Below are 21,083 nucleotides of genomic sequence, written 5' to 3' on the forward strand. Positions count from 1 at the left end.
AGTGATGTTGAGCATCTTTTCATATGCTTATTGGCCATTTCCATTCAGTCTGAAGACTTCCTTTAGCACATTTTATAGCACAGGTGGGCTAGCAATAAATTCTTTCAGTTAATGTTTTTCTGGAGATGTCCTTACCTTGCCTTTTCATTGGATATGAAATTATTGGATATCATTTTTTTCAGCCTTTTGAATGTTTGTTCCAGTGTCTTCTGGCCTTCACTGTTTATGACTAGAAATCTGCTGTCAATCATATTGTTTGTCCCCTATATGTGATGTGTCATTTTTCTCTTGAAAATGAAGTTTTTTCTTCATTTTTGGCTTCCTGCAGATTGACTATGATGTATTTTCCTTGAGTTTTTTCTATTTGGGATTTGTGGTGCCTCTTGGATGTGCTAGTTAATATCACCAAATGTGGGGAGTTTTCTGTTATTTCTTCAAATATTTTTCCTGCTTCTTTATCCTTTTTTCTTCAGGGACCCAATTTGCACATACACAGAGACATCTGATATTGTACCAGAAACCTCTGATAATTTTTAGTCAATATTTTTCTCTTTGTTCTTCAGATGGGATAGTTTCTATTGACCTACCTTCAGATTCACTGATTCTGATGTTGAGCTCATCTAGTGAATTTTTCAGTTCAATTATTGAACTTTCAACTCTACAGTTTTCATTTGATTCTTTTTATATTTTTTATATTGTTTCTATTTCTCTGATTAGATTCTCAGCTCACTCATTCTGAGCATATTTCCTTTAATTCACTGGATATATTCATAATAACTGCTTTGAAATCTAATTGCTAAAGTCAATATGCAGTTTCATTCAAAGTTAGTTTCTGTTTCCTGAGAATAATGTAACACGTTTCTATTTCTTTGAAGGTCTAGTAATTTTTGGTTGAAAACTTGACATTTTATAGAATATGTTGTAGATTCTGTTTTGTTCTGAGAGTTGTTGTTTTAGTAGGCAACTGCTTTCCCTGGACGCAAGCTATGAAATCTGTTTTCACCACAGAAGGTAGCCTCTGATGTCTTTGCTCACTTGTATTTTTTAAAGCCTCGACTCCTAGGGTTCCTCACTGTACTGGTGTTGACAGTCATCCAATAATATGGGTAGAGTTTATGTTCAGACACCTTCAGCCAGTAATGTTTTTACTCCTACCCCTGCTATGCAAGCTGTGGGCAGGTTGAGGGTGGTAGTCCAAAGAACACTAAATTCATAATTTCTCCCGGGCTTTTTTTGCCAGGCTCCTGAGGTATCCTATGTGAATGTGTTTTATCAATTAGCCAGGGATGTCTGTAGAGTTTATCATTTCAACTCTTCTCTGTCTCATTCCAGAATCTCCCCTTTCAATTTCTAGCTGCTTTGCCACTCAACCCAAATAGAATCTGACATCATTGTCCAGTTAAATTGCAAGTTTTCACCTCCTGAGCTGGAGGGATAACAATGCCCTCCAAAGAATGCCAGAAACTTGCGGTTCTTACCTTCTGATTTAGTAGCAGTTTTCCATGAAAAAACACTTCTCAAGTAGTTGCCTGTACATGGTCACTTACCAGTGCTCTGAAATGGTTGATTTTAATAATTTTCAATAATAAACTTGTTTTATGTGGAGAATAATTGGCCAACCTCCTCATGTGGCCATTATCAGAAGTAGGATCTGCCATATTATTTTGAAGCAAATTCCAGATATCATATCATTTTATCCATGTATATTTCAGTATCTATCTCTAAAACTCAGGGACTCTTTAGAAGTTAACATAATCACAATTCTGTTACAACATCTAAAACAATTAACATTCAAAAATATAAAACAATTAACAGTCAGCATTTAAATTTCCCCCAGATTGTCTCAATGAATATTTTTTAGGGTTTTTTGTTTTGAGAATAAAACAGGGTCCATATATTCTATTTGGTTGATTGATATGTCTTTCAAGTTTCTTTTAACCTATAACAACTCCTCCTCCACCCCCATCCTGTGTTTTTGTCTTAGGTTCTCCCTCCTTGTCTCCATTATGTTTATCTTGCAATTTATTTGTTGAAGGACAGGGTTTCTTATCTTTTAGAATTATTATCGTCTGCATTTTGCTGATTGGATCCCTGCAGGGTAGTATTGTTCCTCACATTTCATGTAAAATCTAGTTTAGGTCAGATTCAGGTTCAATTTTTTGGTGAAAATTCCTCATAACTGGCGTGGTGTATTTCCATTAGAAGGCATGTCATGACTGTTGTCTCACTTTGTGTGATACAAACAGCCTTTGATGATTGTTACCTAGATTTAATTCATCAGGTGGAAAAATGTTAGTATTTTCTCCTTCCTTCTCATCGATTTGCTGAAGTTTTCAAAGAAATTTTCATGATCAGCAGTTTCTCTGAAGTACAATTTTAAAAGACAGGATAAATATTTGATTCTTTAACTGTACTTTCAAGTTTTCAAAATAATTAGCTCTCTAGTATCCTCCAAAGGTATTTGTTACTTTACCCCCATGTGTTTTAATTTTTAGGATTTTAAACCAGTATTTTAAAAGTTTCTTTACAAATCTGTATTTATGCTTAATGTATATAAAGTTTGAGGGACCAGTCATATATTCCATTATGGTTACCTTTCCTTCCATTCTCATTTCTTTTCTGTACTTCAAATATTTCTCCCTGTTCCCTCAATATCTTTCTACAAAACTGCTACCAAACCAATACAGTATAGCCCAACTGCTCCTTGTTAAGATCCCAAATTACAGCATTTTACCACTGATGAGATAGTCTTTTCTGATTTTTTCCTAATGTTATTGAATGTCATTTTCTAATTTTTCAAACTCCTAGTATCCTATCCCCTATTCAACAAATAGCATGAAAGCCTGTTTTGAAATGTAGCACTAACAAAAATTTGGTATTTTGTATTCATATGGTTGTTTTATTTCCTCACAAATTTCAATTCCTGGTAGATCTATCAGGTTTAAGCTACTATTTTATGCTTAAGTGTTGGTTACTGAGTTTGAAATATATTTTCATGAATACTAAATATATTCATAAGTAGACAAAAATCTTGATTTTTGATAAACTCAGCATTTCTTAAAATGCTTCTGAGAAGACACAATGAAAAGGTGTCAACCAAAACTTTATAGAAATCTTTAAAAACCCATTAGTCACCTCATATGAGCAGTTAAAAGAACAATGGTTGTGTAAATTATAAAGTTAAAAGAAAAAAATTATGAAATGTTAGTAAACTGGTTTTTGGTAGGTAGATTGCTTACTTATTCTACCTAGCTCCAACATTGATAAATGTCACTTGTTCCAACTTCAAATTCTTAGGAAAGAGAATATGTAACTGGTTTAACCACTTAATTCAGATATTCATTGCAGACTTAATCTTATGTGGCTGAGTCACATGGTATATCTGGCTGATTTGGGACAGTGGGTTTGGGTGCATTCCTTCAGGACAGTGGATGGATGGGGACAGCGATTGGTATGTCTTCTACACTTGTCAAAGTCACATCTTCTAAATGGTAGAAGCAGGATTTTAAACTTGGTTATTTGATTTTTGATCTTAATTGCATGCTGCATTGTTTGAAGATGTACCATCACATAATACTGAGCCACTACTTTGAACATGATACTATTGTGAGAAGCATGGGAGAATTTCTGAAATAAACTATAGTATATAGTTAAGTCAGGACTTGTCAAATATCAGTGAGTTTAGAAAGCTCTATCTACAACTTCAAATGCTACATATATTTAGAAAATTGATTTTTTTTTTTTACTAATACAAAGTATACTTTTTCTTTCCTTCCCAAATAGGCCAAAAATAAATTTAATGCACTGCAAGCAAAACAAGCGGAACTAGAGTACTGCAGACTTACTGAAGCTCTTGTGGCTGAAAAGGAGAAGGAATTTCAGGATTATGCCAGAGAAGTAATTGAATCTGAGTCTGAATCAACAAACAAATATATTTATCCTCTTGTAAAAGCTGTACAGGAAGGACCTGGAGGTGGTCGTGGACCAGTTTTTGTGGACAGAGGTGTATTAAGACCCAGCTATCAGGCAAATGATATCACTGGAGTCCAGCTCCCTTTTTATATCTCTCAGGGATCAAAATATAATACTTTTCAAAAGTCTAAGGGAAGGCTAGGTTTTACATGGTAGAAAAAAGTTTATTTTTAAGAAGACTAAGTCATAGCTAATATTATGAGCTACAAATTCAAGTGAATTATATGCTTATAATGTTAATAAAGCTGCTTTTCATCTAAGTACAATTATGTCTGATCTAATTGATTCTTCCCGACTCAAGATTAAGTCAGACTCCATTTTTTATTTTGATAAAACACATACACAACCAAATGTAAAATTTTAGCCATTTAAGAATATTCAGTGGCATTAAGTATATTCATAATATTGTACAACTGCACCTATTAGTACACAACTGCTCTGATCTGCTAATTTGATAAAAGAAACCATAGCTAAAATTTGTGGCAAAGATGTAAACTGGAACTAGGACATTTTGGGTATTGAGAGGACTTGGTGGGGTGGGGGAGGTGTAAAAATTATGAATCCGCACTTAAAAAAGAAACACAGTACTAGGTTAGGAAATATGTTTAGGAAAGAAACCTAGAAAGCAATGAAAATAGAAAAAGCACATTGAAACTAAAAGTATTTTAATAACAAATTTGCACAGTCCATATGAAGCACTCACATTTTACATATTCTCCTGGCTTAATAAAACATTTAAAAACACTACAGAATTTGAGAGCTTAATAATATTCACCTGCTAACACATATAAACCACTGAATGGTCAGAACATTTTTACTTAAGCATATATATTTTCAGTGACTAACCCTCAAGTTAACTAGGTTCATTTTCCCTAAATATGTCTAATTTAAATAAAACCAAAAATAAACAAGAAACCAAAAACTAGACAATCTGTTTTACAAACTCAATTAACATTTATATGGCTTTACAATGGTAAGTGTTATATTAAAGCTGGCAGGCACAGAATATAATACAGTGTTCCCGCTGCTGAGAAATTTGGAGGAATTAAAAAGCAAATAGTAGCATTCCAGTTGACAGTAATGCAAATTCCATGTATAACCTTAAAAGTCTGCTGAGGCAAAAGACACCTTGCAATGTGAAGCACTATGATTAAACAATTACACTAGAACTTATTCCTAAACCTGGAAATTGTCACTGCTGGCTAAATTCTTAAAAGAAGTTCAGCATTGTTAAACTCTTTGCTCAGTTTTTTCCTAATACAATTTCTGTATCCCCATGGGTAAAATAAAAGTATTATTTTAATTATCTTCATTATTTAGCTTTTAATAAAAATAAAGGCCGAATAAGCTAATACAATGATTTAAAAAATACAAAAACAAACTGTTTATGATAGTATAGTTTATTTTATACAATGTTTAACTATAAAAGTTGATAGTTTCAGAGTTTAAATTCTGTAAAATGCAGTTTGCAGAAAACAGTTTTAAGTTACTAGACTAATGATAAGAGAAGCAGCATTTTGAAACTAATTATACAATTGCAACAACAGCTTTATTCCTAAATTTCATTAAAAAAATATACATCACAGTGACTTCTGAGCTAGGAAAAGAAGTGCATTAACTTCATTTGTTTTTCCCTTCCATAAAGAGAGCAGCCATAACTTTTAATATCCCCACATACAAATACCCAATTCATTTATCCTTCAAAATACTATAAACACACGAAGGGGGAACAAAATATACAGCATGTACTTTTGGTAAACATAGGAATTTGCTTGAAAAAGGGGGGCAGGGCAGACACACAAATCAATCCCACCACTCCCCCCAGTACATAAAAACAAACAAAACCCCTCAACAACTCCCTTCTCCGACCTTGCTGATGGAATTTTTCAAATTCCATAAAGGTTCAAAGTGTGATGAAAAAAACTGCCACCCAGAGTAAAAGCAAAATCAACTACTAAAACCATACTAATTTGTTCCACACACTAACCTGAAAACAAATTAGAACTGTCAGTAATTACTACTACTGAAAACATGAGAAGCCCAGTGTGTTCCTGTCCCCAATATTAAGAAATTTTTACTTTTCAGCTTCATATCTTCCACTGAATACAGAATCAAAGGCCATTAGGCAAAGCCAATATGAATCAATATTACACTTGTGCAAAGATGGATTTATAAGACAAATTCTTTGAAACTTCTCTGAGGGATCTGATTAAGAAACTTAGAAACTACAATGCTCTATGAACTCACTACCTATAGAGTAACTTAAAAATGTTTTAAAGCAACCTAGTAGCTTCTCTACAAGCTCTTTAACATTAATCTCTCTGCAGTGTCAATTTCTGTGGCAGACGGTTTACCCAGAAAAAGAATTCACATGAAATAATCATGAAAAAATTTCTCATATATTGCCAATCAGGCAATAAAAACAAACTAATTTAAATATCTTTAAGAGAATATTAAATCAAAGATACTTTGAGGTAAACTGTAAGCTCAAACGTAACTATTATCAATCTGGCAGTAAAGAATTAAATAGCTGACTTTTAGGAAAACAGAGTTGTTCAAAGTAAAAACTAAAGGTTGCACAACTATTAAAAATGTAATGACAGGTTCATTTGATTGGTGTACTATTCAGATGCAAAGGCAGATGAGGTACAATTAATGCTGTTTGATCATTTTCTAAATGTTATTTATATTCTGAAAATAAAATCTAGCTGATTGTCATCTCTCACTTCAACTCCTTCACATATCTGTTCTATTGTAAAAACAGCTAATGAAGTTTTTTTTAAAAGGCTTATAAATAATGTTTAGCATGGAATTGCTTCTTTGATGACCAAAACAGAATACTACTTAAAGAAATTACTATTTTTTTCTCCTATGGTTACTTGTCTATAATTCTTAGTGGATAAAGCTCCAGGATCAGACAACATAGAACTATTTTTACTTAGCATGTTTTTTTTTTTAAATATAATTGTTATTAGAAATCCTTTCTTAAACACACCTTTCTTGAAGCTCAAACAGTTCACAACAAAGGCTTTTTAAATGCAGTTTACTGAATTTAAGACAAACAATAACTAATTTAAAATATATAACATTATACAGCTTGGGGACTCAAGACTCAATTATCTCTAAGGTTTGTGGTCAAAGTCTCTAAGGAATCAATCACCCTGGATTATCATAAACATCTATTACTTTTACCATAAGGAAAAAAATTTGGTGAGACTCTGCTACGGATATTTGTTTCAAGATATTGCAAACAATCATTACCCTATTTGTTATATAAATGGCTACCACAATGCCAAATGTATCATTATTGTATTAATCAATAATGGGAAGTATTATGCTAATAAGCATTGCTTTGCTCAGTACAAATAACAATGAGTAGCTACTGGGTTTACGAAGGAGCTACCTTGGTAACAGAGTAGCTATTTGACACTACTGACAAATATTAAAGTACAAAAGCACTCTAGAGGCAACTACTAATTGGATTTCTGAAATTTCTTTTCAAATGAGGCAGGTTTTGTGTTTACTGGATGTTCAATATTTTATTTAGAAGAGAAATTACAGAATAAAAGGCCACACATCACTAAAACAGCAATATACAACACACAAAATTCTAAACGGACTTTGGATATCTTTAATGTTTCACACTGTAAGCTATCAAATTTTGCAACTTTCTACTCTAATTGGCAATGTTATACATGCCAAGTTAAAATAATGATTAACAGTTATGGTATAAAGCCACCTGAATAGAAGAAACCAGAGTCATAAACATGCTACAGCCTACTGTGATATACAGATAAAAAAGATGCATTTTCTTGCCAGTTGAAACTCACAGTTATGAGAGTTAGGAGAAGTCAGTTCAAGTTAAAAAAAACAACCATGCAACATTTAATACTCAACTCTATATAGGTCAGTGGCCAAAAAGAGAAATCTAAGTTAATGTGTCAATACTAACAATTTTTAGAATCTGTCTAACATAAAGACCTGCACAAGTGGTATGTTTTAGTGAGAAAACTATTTTTTTCATTTTAGAGAAGGGTAATGATAATAATAATAATAAAACATTCCCCCAAAGCAACAGTTTCATCTCTTCAGACCAACAGCAACACAGAATTGAGAATTACAACCTGATCTTCAAGGTACAGTTCTTGTCAGATGCTGTGTAACAGCAAGCCAAGCCCAATCAGTACATCAACTGAAAAAAAATACTAAACTATATTTATAGACAGTGAAGTAAAGCAAAACTAAAGAGGAAAAATATTAATATGAAACAAGCTACCAGCAGAACTATAAAGAGTAACATGAAGTACAATATAAATAACTATGTATTTTAAAGCGCAAATTACTATAAAATCAAAAGTAATGACTTAATATCTCAAGTTATTAGGGTCCCACTTCTGTGTAATTAAAAGCTGCTGCTGCAAGCCTCTGTTATAAATGCCATAGAAAAATCTACACAAGATTTCTTCTACCTAGTGGCTTCTAAGGTTAATCATGAGAAACATAAGCTTTTGTAACAATGTATTCCAACAATCAGTTATGTTTGTTTCCAACTGGCCCATCACACAAATTAGGGTGTAGAATAGCATGTTTGCTACTGGCTGATTGTTGCAACACAAAAATGCATACATGAAATAGTTAAACAGCACACAGTATTACACCAAAGTGTTTTTCTCATTTCAAGTTTATTAAAACTTTTGCAGTACAAATTATCCAGGTTGCAGATTATCAAAAGATCGACTCAATAAAGTCCACATTGGAAAAAAAAAAAAAAAAAAAGACAAACATAAACCCAAAATAATGAAAAGAAAACAACATAAAGGGGATTCATCAGCAAGTCTCTAAAACTTAAAATTTGAGACAGTATGGAAACAAGTTTATATAACTCACTCATCCACTTTTGTCTTCATCTGTTCCAGGGCTTGATTCATGATCAAATTTTTTATTTTTATCATGTGTGTGGTCATTTTCTTGACCCTTTGATTTTTGGTTTTCTTTTTCCACTGAGGATCTGGTCTTCTCATCCTCCTTATTTTTCAAAGTGGAGAACTTTAATTCATTGTCCTGACTACTTTGTTTCATTTTTGAGAACGGACTTTGATCTCTATCAGCCTTTTTTTCCCTGTTACTATTTGAGCTACTATGATCACGATTTCTAGAGTACATTCTCTTCTCACCCTCAGAATTCTCTTTTCTGTGTGAACTTTTACTTTCTTGGTTTCTGTATTTTTCTTTGTTTCTGCTTTGACTTTCTTCTCTCTCTGAGCTCCGTGAATCTCTCCTCCTTCTCCTCCTATCTTTACTTCTTGATCTTCCTGGCGTTGCTCTTCTCTCTCGGCTCCGTGACCTTCCTCTTCTCCTGTACTCCTGTTCTCTGTATCTATGATACTCCTTGCTTCTGCTGCGATCTCGGTCATGGCTTCTAGACCGCACTCTTCTGCTCCTGTCCCTACTTCTGCTTCGTTCCCTTGTTCTACTATTGTAACTGTGTTTGCCTTTAGTTACATCGCGTTCTCTACTCCTAGACTGTGCACGCCTGTCCTTGTCCTTACTTTTATTATGATCATGCTCATTGCTTTTGGATTCTAACTGTTTAGACTTCTCTTTACTTCTACTCCTTTCCTGATCTTTTCCTTTAGAATCAGACTTCTCTTTTTCTTTAACATTCTCATGATCCCGTTCTTTACTCCTTGACCTCATCCTCTTTTCTTCATGTCTATTATGCTTTGTATCTCTTTCCTTACTCTTTGACTTCTCTTTGCTCTTACTCCTACTTTTCGATTTGGCCCTTTTCTTTACCTTGTTTTTATATTTATCATCTTTTTCTGAATTTCTTCTGATGTCTCTCTCTTTGCTGTCAGATTTATGGTCTTTAACTTTCTTTTCTTTTTCACTTTTTCTGTTTGGACTCTCAGAAACATGCCTATGATCAGTTATTTTTTTCTCTTTTACTCTAACTGGGCTTCTTTGATTTTCTTTTATTTCATTTAACTCACTCCTAAAAAATGAAGAAAAAAAGTTTTGGGGAAACTTTATTAGGAAAACAATGGTGTCCATTATTGCTGAAATGATATTCTATTTTCCTTAAGACATTCAGAAACAATTGAAATGGCTTTAACTGAAATAATTTTAAATAGTTAAAAAAAATACTTGTTACTACATTTGAAATAAGAGTTAAATCTTACTTATCCCCTTTGATCCATCTTTCACCACTTGATACCCTCATTCTTTGAGCTCTCTGCATCTCCTGCCTCCAATGTGGAGGAGTCTCACTACGTCTGAAACGATCCCTTGATCTGGATCTAGAAGGAGTTCGATAACGCTTTAAAAAAAGAGGGGAAAAAATTAATATATAAAAATATAAAAGCATTACAACAATTGCTAAAGTGTACATATTTCTAGGTTCAAAAAAATGTCTGATTTTTCCATGCCTTCTAAAATAACTAAATTTCCCAATTTTCAGGTAGGACATCAATGAGGCATAACGTGGTTTGATTCTGTGCTTTCATTGCTAATGAAATGTGTGTTTACATGTTCTTGTTTTAAATATTTCTTGGGTTTAAGTTCTAAAACAGTAAATATCGATAGCTATATCCCACATCAACAAAAGCTCTTTTGAATCTTCAATCATTTTTAAGAGTGTAAAGAGGTCCGAAGACAAAAAAGTTTGAAAACTGCCATGAGAATAGTTAGGAAGCCATTTATAGTTCAGAGAATATACAATGGTGAATTGAACTAAGATGGTAGGAGTGGAGCTTGAGAGAAGCAGATAGATTTCAGAGTATTTGGGAGGTTGAGGTTGAACTGACAGGATCTGGTGATGGATAAGTTATATAAGGTAGGAAAGAAAGGGGAGAAACAAAATGATTCTTGGGCTTCAGGTTTAAGTGCTTGCACAGGTGGCAGTGTCTGTCACTGAGACCAGAAATCTACAGGAGGGTCAGGCCTGAAGAAGTGTTTATGCTTACCATGGTATATGATGAGTTTAAAGTGCCCATTAGGCACCTAAATGGTCATCAAATAAGCCTTTGGTGCCAGAAAGGAAGATGAAAAACTGACAGTTATCAGCATACAGGTACCCAGTGAAGTTACGAGAGTGATGATATTGCCCAAGAAGCATATGCAGAGTGAGAAGAGTTAGAACCCTGAGGTACTACAATATTTAAAGATCAGGTAGAAGAGCATGAACTAGCATTGGAAATTTAAGATAGACTGGCCAGAGACAGGAAGAAAAGATGATGGAAGCAGAGGGGAAAGAGTATTACAAGGAGGGAGATTAAATAAGACAAAGACTGAAAGGATCCAATGGATTCTGTGACATGGAACTGACCATAAAGCAAGTGCTGTTTTCAGCAGAATGGCAGAAGACAAACTGAAATGGCTGAGGAACGAGTAGGAAGTGAAGAAATAATATACTAAGTATAGCCACGTTGGTTAAAAGTTTTGAAAAAACAAGAAGATATTTAAATTCTGATGAGGAGAGTCCAGTGAAGAGAAAGAGTATGAAATAAAAGAATAGGGTTAATTTTTAACAAGCATAGGGACACAGCAGTCAGGAAGTAACAAAGGGATACGAGAAAGATCTCAGTCTCATTTTATGCCATGTACATGTAAAATCCATTAACATCCCATGGATTTTCAACGTGGAAGAACCAACACAAAGATGTTACTATAAAAAGAGAACATATAATTCAATATCCTTATCTACTCTAAATTTTAACTACTTATGTATAAAACAATACTTAAGAAACACTCCAGGATTATTTAAGATAAATGCAATACTATTAGGACTTCCGGGAAAAGAATCACCTACCCTTGGTCCTCTTCCTTTAATTTTCCTGCCAGACCTAGTAACTAAAAGTCGCCTCTGGTATGAAGCAGGCTGGGAGTTAAGTAGATTACTAGAAGGAAGCAAAGGGAAAATTAAAAAACATTATTTTATAAAAATAAATCTGGAGAACATAGCTTTACTGATCTAAACTAATAAATTTAAAGTCTTACATATATAATCAGTGGTTCTCAACCAGGAATATTATCAATCCTAGTAGGTATCTGGAAAAGTATGGGAGCATTTTTACAACTGTCAATGACTAGAGGGTGCTATTGGTACTGAGTGACAAGTCAGGAATGTTAAAATCTTGTAATGTGTGAAGATGAAGAACTATCCTGTTCCCAAATGCCAACTGTGTCCTGTTGAGAAACACTGTTATATAATCATCACTAAGATGAAGTCAACTTGATAGTGCTAAGGAACTCAGAGTAGGCTATATGCTGTTGAGAGAACAATTTTAAAGCTATCTGATTCTAAAGTATCTTACTATCCTATAAGCAGTTGTTCACTGGTAATAAAACTATAGAGAAATGTAATTAATGTGAATTAAACAGAGACAAGATGGTCTGAATTAGCAAAATGTTTAATATCATGCTTTATACCAGAAAGGGAAGCTATTTATTTTCAAATAATAATGAGTTAATATTTAATTAGCACTAACAATATCTGTGTATGTTATATTTGAAAAATGCATTCTAAAGTAGTTCAAATATCTTCTCCTTAATATTTACTTTCTTAGAAACACAATTTCCTATTAACTGAGTAAACTCAGTCCAATCCATCAAAATTATCCCAATTCAAGTAACCAAGACTTATTTTTATATGTTTACTATATTATGAAAGTATAGGGGGAATGCTCAGAATTTTATTACTTTTAAATACGTTATTTCCAATTATAAATAAGAGATACCCATCTTTTTTTCTATCTTTGGACATAATTATTAAAATGATTCATAAAGAACTAACAACTTCTAATACTAATAATGTGAACTTATGTAGAAAAATTTTCAAAGTACTTGAATATGCTATCAATTTTCAATACAACAATATTGTAAACCAGGCAAGAAAAACAGCATTTTCCCCCATCAGACAAACTGAAAAATAAAGGTTCTTACTTGCTTAAAAGTTTAATGTACACAAATAACAGAGTAAAACACTTGTTTTAAATGGAATTTGTTTGGAAGGACACTTAACATATCTTTTTGCCATTTGCAGTGCTTGTTTTTTTTTTTAATTAATGTAACTTTTATTCAAAAATCTGTCTGAATTAAGTCAATTTATCTTTTCAGCTATGTGGTTAGCAAAAAGGAGCTTTGCTAACATTATCCTATTAAGAAATTTCAATCTTGGGACAAGGTCACCAATTAAATCTTATCTAAAATAAGCAAATACGGTTTTTTAAAAAAGAAAGGTTCTGTGGTAGAGAGTGTAGGGCAGTTTATAAAGTAAACATATTCACATACCACTCTCTCTCTCTCTCCCTGTTCTTCCTTTCTTTTTCATCAGCTTTAGGAGGACTTTTTCTCATTAGGAATCTATTTTCAGGTACTGGAGGGATTTCTTCTGGACGAACAGTAGACTGGGGTTGTGCTTCAAGATTTTCAGCCTCACTTTCACTAGATGCGCTTTAATAGAAACATACAAAACAAATTCCACTTGGTTATTATGTACCTACCCCGATTTTCCAATTGTTGGTATTTCTTTCCTTTGTAATATGTACAATATATACATCATTCTGTCCCCCATCTCTGACCAAAGATGCAATTACATGGGGAAAATACTCATTCCTCTGACAAACCAACCAAAAACCAAAACCAAATGTTTCTGTTATCACATTCTCAAAAAATATTTTCCAATAAAATGGAACCAAAATATGATACTTCATGTGCAATGCCCTCTGATAAATTTAAAATACTTGAAAATATAGGTAAAGAAACTGCTTTAGAGGCAACAGGCTTATAAAGATGAGTTTTAGTACAACCATAGATTATTTCAGACAAAACAGAAAAGAAAAGAAATATGCTGACATTATCTGCTTTCTACCCTATGCTATCATAGGAGGAAAAAAAAATAAAGAACAAAAAAGCGAGAGACTGCTACAGAAAATAAAGAAAACAATCATTGGTTTCCTATAATTCTCACTAATCTTATTATATTCCTCCCATAAAATACAAACCTATATAACCAAAAGGTCATTGAGTTCAGACAAAATGAACTGAATGGTTTTGTTGAAAATTAAAATGAATGTACCCAAATTTAATCTATAGACTGTAGAATATCAAAATGGTCTTATACTTCATGCTATGAAACATTTCTCACTATTTTCATGTTCCATATAATTGATCCAAAATCACAATAGATTTATATATAAACAGAAGGGAATTAGAATACAAAGTCAGTACTGTAAAAGTAAATTAAGACCTTTTCTTGCTTTTCTTTCGCTTCTTCTTTTCTTTCTTGTGTTTACGAGAATTTTTCCTATGTTTCTTCTTTCTTTTTTTTGATTTCTCTTCAGAAGCACTTTCAGAATCAGAAGAATCAGAAGAGGACTGAGAATCGCTTGAACTATCTGAGTCACTGGATGATGATGATGAGGAGGATGATTTATGCCTTTTCTTTTCTTCTTTCCTAGCTTTAATAAAAAGCAAAACGGTTTGGTCAACACTTTTAGACAAACTTTTTAAGTGGAAGTTTAGATTTTTTTGCAGATTCTCAAAGTCCAGTATTTAACACTTAGCTCATCCAGCTATTTGAACTGAGGGGTACAGGAAAGGAGTTAATAAGACTCAAGATTAGAATCCAGATCTCCAGATTCATGGGTCAGTTACATTTATATCTAAAGAATTCTGGAAAAGTAATAGGTAAATCTAAAACATTAAACTAAGTTAATTTTAGGAATCATATGAATAACATACTTTCTTAAAGGCACAGAAATAACATTCAAGAATCCCAGATTCTAATCTTTTTGTAGTTTTCAACTTTTTCTCTTATTATCAATATTGGAAGTACAACTGTAGGAGAGAAGTAATAGAAAAAATACTATGCATGAATGTGGAAAGATAAGAAACACGATTCTACTGGCATGGGCTTATTCAATGCCTGAGTATTCCTCTAATGATTAAGAAATTTAGCTTCGGTTGAAGAGCAGACTTACAGCAGGGGGTAGTGGTAGTCATTTGCCAATGATTAATAACTATGTTTTGGGGTCTCTACAAAAAGTAATTTCAAATTTAAATTTTATTTTGGGTTAAGGAAGTTTAATTTTAAAAGGGGTCTCAAAACTCAAATGCTTTAAGGATGAGGAAACTAACACAGATAAGTGAGGTTAACCAGGAAATGGAGAAAGATATGACAGACTGGACAGAGCTTCGCCCACCTAACAGTATTCTAATTCAAACCATGGTGGACTTAAAGAAGTGAATTCAACAATCTGATTAAAAAATGGGCAGAGGACCTGAACAGACATTTTCCCAAAGAAGACATACAGATGCCAACAGGCACACGAAAAGATGCTCAACATCACTAATCATCAGCATTGGTGAAGATGTGGAGAAAAGGGACCCCTTGTGCACTGTTTGTGGGAATGTAAATTGGTATAGCCAGTATGGGAAGTAGCATGGAGGATCCTCAAAAAGTTAAAATAGCAGTGCCATATGACCCAGCAATTCTATTTCCGGGTATTTATCCAAAGAAAACGAAAACACTAATTCTTTAAGATATATGCAACTCAACCTTCACTGCAGCATTATTTACAATAGGGAGCAACCTAAGTGTCCATCGATACGTGAATGGATAAAGATGTAGCTTGCACACACGTGTGCGCACGCGCATGCACACACACACACGCAATGGAATATTACTTAGCCATAAAAAAGGAAGAACCTCCTACCCCTTGTGACAACATGGATGGATCTAGAGGGTATTATGCTAAGTGAAATAAGTCAGACAGAAAAAGGCAAAAACTGTGTGATTTCAATTATATGTGGAATCTAAAGAACAAAACAAATGAACATACATAACAAAACAGAAACAGACTCATAGATACAGTGAAGAAACTAGTGGTTGCCAGAGGAGAAGGTGATTAAGGGGATGGGAAAGTAGGTTTATGGGATTAAGAGGTACAAACTTCCAGTTATAAAATAAGTCATGGGGATGTAGTGTAGAGCACAGGGAATATAGTCAATAATATTGTAGTATCTCTGTATGGTGACAGAGAGTAACTAGACTTATTATGGTGATCATTTTGTAATGTATAAAAATATCAAATCACTGTTGTATACCTGAAATCAATAGAATATTTTAAGTCCATTATGCCTTAATTAAAACGAAGTAACTGAATTCAGGCTAAAGCTGGGACAATATTGATATATGGATAACTACAATACAGTGGAACACAAAATATATTAGAATCCATCAGTTCATAATGATATAGGTAAATAAAATATAAAGCATTTATCCTGCTTATCATATATGAACTGTACCACTGGCTAATCAAATAGTAGATGAAGGGAAGATGCTCTTTATCCAAAGTACTCCAAGAATAAATGAATAAGGAATTACAGAGTTAGAATATCACCATTTTACAACTCCTAAGGAGGCACTGCCCACCAATGGCCACTGCAGAGCATAGAGACAACCTGTCCTAAGTGACTCTTGCTCCCATCAAATAGAATTTAAAAAAATCAAAACTACATCTGATCAATTTTCTAGATCTAACTACAAAGTTATATGAAATAGAAGCACAGAAAGAACACATTACGTAACACAGGGATGCAATCTGTAAAGTTCAGTGTGTGCAATAATGGGAAAGAAACACTACAGGACAAATGACCTAGCTTGTTCAACAAATAAATCTCAAGAAACATAAAAAGAAATGGTGGGATAATCTAGTAAAAACAAAAAAAATTTACAACACCAACCCAAATGTTTGGACCTGATTTGGATTCAAATTCAAACATCAAAAAATAAACATTAACTAAACAATTAGAAATTTGAACACTGTAAGGATTTCTGACATTTAGGAACGTATGTGTGTATATGTCTGCATATGATTATGGTATGGTTATTTTTTTCAGAAGAGTCACCTTTAGAGACAGTGAAATATTTATCAATAAAATGTTATGCCTAGAATTTGCTTCAAACAGGAAATGGAGAACTGTCTAAGGATAGGTAACATGAGATTAGCCATAAATTAATTGGTAAAGATGGGTAATGAACATGGGTGATCTGTTATACAATTTCAATCACTTTTGTATATGTTAGTATTTTCCATAATTTAAAAAAAATCAAAGAGGACAAAGAAAATATCTCTGGACTGACTGCTGGCTGGCTGTTTACAGACCTTAATTGAAAGGGTTAACAGCTGGTTTGTAACCTTTCTGTTAGCTTCAGAACACCTGAGGATTTGGCACTTGGTTGGCACTTGGCCAAGTTATTCTTGAAACTTATTTATTTATTTATGGCTGCATTGGGGCCTTCTCTAGTTGTGGTGAGTGGGGGCTAACTCTTCACTGTGGTGCACAGGCTTCTCATTGTGGTGGCTTCTCTTGTTGCGGAGCACAGGCTCTAGGCGTGCAGGCTTCAGCAGTTGTGGCACATGGGCTCAGTAGTTGTGGCGCACGGGCTTAGTTCTAAGCTCCACAGTGTGTGGAATCTTCCCGGACCAGGGATTGAAACAGTGTCCCTCCCCTGCATTGGCAGGAGGATTCTTAACCACTGCACCACCAGGGAAGTCCCTCTTGAAACTCTTAACTCAGAATTTATAGGAGTGTACTGACTTACAGAGATTAATGAGAATCTGGCTGGAGTTACTGTGTACTTGCCCAAGGGTCTGTGGTTCACTGTTAAGATTGTTTCTCTAATACCGATGAGATGCTGCTTCACTGGAGAATGGGAACAAGGTATAAAGGCTGAAGGAACTCCAGAGGTAATAGCTTCAATGAACTTATTAGGTAGTCTTCCTCACCCAGTCATGCTCCTCAGGACCACGAACCTATTAAGCTGAGATGCCTGGGATATATGCAAGCTCCACCTAGAACTCATGAGTTCTCTACTATGATGCTGCTGTTCAAGCTGTGCTGTTTCCCGTCCTGTATCCTTGTTTAATGATAAATAAGCTTAGTGCTGAGTGAAGCCTATCTTGTCTCATGAGTCCAATTGTTAATCTGATCCCAAGACCACTGTTGATGGTGAGGCAGTATGGGTATGCAAACTGAAAAACCTACTTGCATACACTAAAAACCTGAGGGGTGGAGGTGGGGGTGAGAATCAAACTTAAAGAAACCTAAGGAAGAAAATAAATTCATAATGAATATGAGTAACTCTAAATACAAATATTTGAGGCCATATAATATGGAGACAAAAAAAATATTCCATATAAGCACAGAATACAGCTGTTAAAATTACTTGACAAAACATAGTAATGCTCTTCCCCATGATTAACAAAGCTTTATTCACCAGCTCCAATTTATATTTATTTTGCATTGTGATTCTTTCCTGAGAAATACACTGCAGTTGGTTTCGTTAAAAGGCAAGCCCGAGAAGCAAGAAGAACTACAGAGTCCTGCAGCCTGTGGAACGAAAACCACATTCACAGAAAGACAGACAAAATGAAAAGGCAGAGGACTATGTACCAGATGAAGGAACAAGATAAAACCCCAGAAAAACAACTAAATGGAGATAGACAAACTTCCAGAAAATGAATTCAGAATAATGATAGTGAAGATGATCTGGGACCTCGGAAAAAGAATGGAGGCAAAGATTGAGAAGATGCAAGAAATGTTTAACAAAGACCTAGAAGAATTAAAGAACAAACAAACAGAGATGAACAATACAATAACTGAAATGAAAAATACACTAGAAAGAATCAATAGCAGAATAACGGAGGCAGAAGAACGGATCAGTGACCTGGAAGACAGAATGGTGGAATTCACTGCCACAGAACAGAATAAAGAAAAAAGAATGAAAAAGAAATGAAGACAGCCTAAGAGACCTCTGGGACAACATTAAACACACCAACATTCACATTATAGGGGTCCCAGAAGGAGAAGAGAGAGAAATGACCCAAGAAAATATGTGAAGAGATTACGGTCGAAAACTTTCCTAACATGGGAAAGGAAATAGCCACCCAAGTCCAGGAAGCGCAGCGAGTCCCATACAGAATAAACCCAAGGAGAAACACGCTGAGACACATAGTAATCAAATTGGCAAAAATTAAAGACAAAGAAAAATTATTGAAAGCAGAAAGGGAAAAATGACAAATAACATACAAGGGAACTCCAATAAGGTTAACAGCTGATTTCTCAGCAGAAACTCTACAAGCCAGAAGGGAGTGGCATGATATACTTAAAGTGATGAAAGGGAAGAACCTACAACCAAGATTACTCTACCTGGCAAGGATCTCATTCAGATTCAATGGAGAAATCAAAAGCTTTACAGACAAGCAAAAGCTAAGAGAATTCAGTACCACCAAACCAGCTCTACAACAAATGCTAAAGGAACTTCTCTAAGTGGGAAACACAAGAGAAGAAAAGGACCTACAAAAACAAACCCAAAACAATTAAGAAAATGGTCACAGGAACATACATATCGATAATTACCTTAAATGTGAATGGATTAAATGCTCTAACCAAAAGACACAGGCTTGCTGAATGGATACGAAAACAAGACCCATATATATGTTGTCTACAAGAGACCCACTTCAGACCTACGAACACATACAGACTGAAAGTGAGGGGATGGAAAAAGATACTCCATGCAAATGGAAATCAAAAGAAAGCTGGACTAGCAATACTCATATCAGATAAAATAGACTTTAAAATAAAGAATGTTACAAGAGACAAGGAAGGACACTACATAATGATCAAGGGATCAATCCAAGAAGAAGATAAAACAATTATAAATATATATGCACCCAACATAGGAGCACCTCAATACATAAGGCAACTGCTAACAGCTATAAAACAGGAAATCGACAGTAACACAATAATAGTGGGGGACTTTTAACACCTCACTTACACCAATGGACAGATCATCCAAACAGAAAATTAATAAGGAAACACAATAATGACACAATAGACCAGATAGATTTAATTGATATTTATAGGCCATTCCATCCAAAAACAGCAGATTACACTTTCTTCTCAAGTGCGCACGGAACATTCTCCAGGATAGATCACATCTTGGGTCACAAATCAAGCCTCAGTAAATTTAAGAAAACTGAAATCATATCAAGCATCTTTTCTGACCACAACACTATGAGATTAGAAATGAATTACAGGGGAAAAAAAGTAAAAACCACAAACACATGGAGGCTGAACACTACATTACTAAATAACCAAGAGATCACTGAAGAAATCAAAGTGGAAATCAAAAAATACCTAGAGACAAATGACAACAAAAACACGACAATCCAAAACCTATGGGATGCAGCAAAAGCAGTTCTAAGAGGGAAGTTTATAGCTATACAAGCCTACCTCAAGAAACAAGAAAAATCTCAAATAAATAATCTAACCTTACACCTAAAGGAACTAGAGAAAGAAGAACAAACAAAACCCAAAGTTAGCAGAAGGAAAGGAATCATAAAGATCAGAGCAGAAATAAATTAAATAGAAACAAAGAAAACAATAGCAAAGATCAATGAAACTTAAAGCTGGTTCTTTGAGAAGATAAACGAAATTGATAAACCATTAGCCAGACTCATCAAGAAACAGCAGGAGAGGACTCAAATCAATAAAATTAGAAATGAAAGAGGAGAAGTTACAACAGACACCGCAGAAATACAAAGCATCCTAAGAGACTACTACAAGCAACTCTATGCCAATAAAATGGACAACCTGGAAGAAATGGACAAATTCTTAGAAAGGTATAACCTTCCAAGACTGAACCAGGAAGAAACAGAAAATATGAACAGACCAATCACAAGTAATGAAATTGAAACTGTGATTAAAAATCTTCCAACAAACAAAAGTCCAGGACCAGATGGCTTCACAGGTGAATTCTATCAAACATTTAGAGAAGAGCTAACACCCACCCTTCTCAAACTCTTCCAAAAAATTGCAGAGGAAGGAACACTCCCAAACTCATTCTATGAGGCCACCATCACCCTGATACCAAAACCAGACAAAGACAGCACAAAAAAAGAAAATTACAAACCAATATCACTAATGAATATAGATGCAAAAATCCTCAACAAAATCCTAGCAAACAGAATCCAACAGCACATTAAAAGGATAATACACCATGATCAAGTGGGATTTATCCCAGGGATGCAAAGATTCTTCAG

The 21,083-nt window shown here is 34.2% G+C and overlaps 2 protein-coding genes across 6 annotated transcripts in view; one reads left to right on the forward strand and one right to left on the reverse strand.

Annotated features, from left to right (window-relative positions):
* The window catches only part of CFAP210 (cilia and flagella associated protein 210), a 30,802-nt gene extending 26,656 nt beyond the window's left edge, over positions 1–4,146 (forward strand). Inside the window, exon 9 of the mRNA XM_068544935.1 lies at positions 3,784–4,146. Within this exon, the coding sequence (XP_068401036.1) occupies positions 3,784–4,128 (345 nt within the window). The 3' untranslated portion in view covers positions 4,129–4,146. The remainder of the gene's footprint in view (positions 1–3,783) is intronic.
* A 4,193-nt stretch (positions 4,147–8,339) lies between these two features.
* The window catches only part of PPIG (peptidylprolyl isomerase G), a 41,055-nt gene continuing 28,311 nt past the window's right edge, over positions 8,340–21,083 (reverse strand). For all 5 annotated transcript variants that reach the window (XM_068544941.1, XM_068544946.1, XM_068544943.1 and 2 more), the window contains exons 10-14: positions 14,222–14,432; positions 13,264–13,425; positions 11,783–11,870; positions 10,155–10,291; positions 8,340–9,967 (exon numbers count right to left, since the gene is read on the reverse strand). In XM_068544941.1, the coding sequence (XP_068401042.1) occupies positions 8,860–9,967; positions 10,155–10,291; positions 11,783–11,870; positions 13,264–13,425; positions 14,222–14,432 (1,706 nt within the window). In that variant the 3' untranslated portion in view covers positions 8,340–8,859. The remainder of the gene's footprint in view (positions 9,968–10,154; positions 10,292–11,782; positions 11,871–13,263; positions 13,426–14,221; positions 14,433–21,083) is intronic.

Source organism: Eschrichtius robustus, chromosome 5 (assembly GCF_028021215.1).
Source record: "Eschrichtius robustus isolate mEscRob2 chromosome 5, mEscRob2.pri, whole genome shotgun sequence".
Classification (NCBI taxonomy): domain Eukaryota; kingdom Metazoa; phylum Chordata; class Mammalia; order Artiodactyla; family Eschrichtiidae; genus Eschrichtius; species Eschrichtius robustus.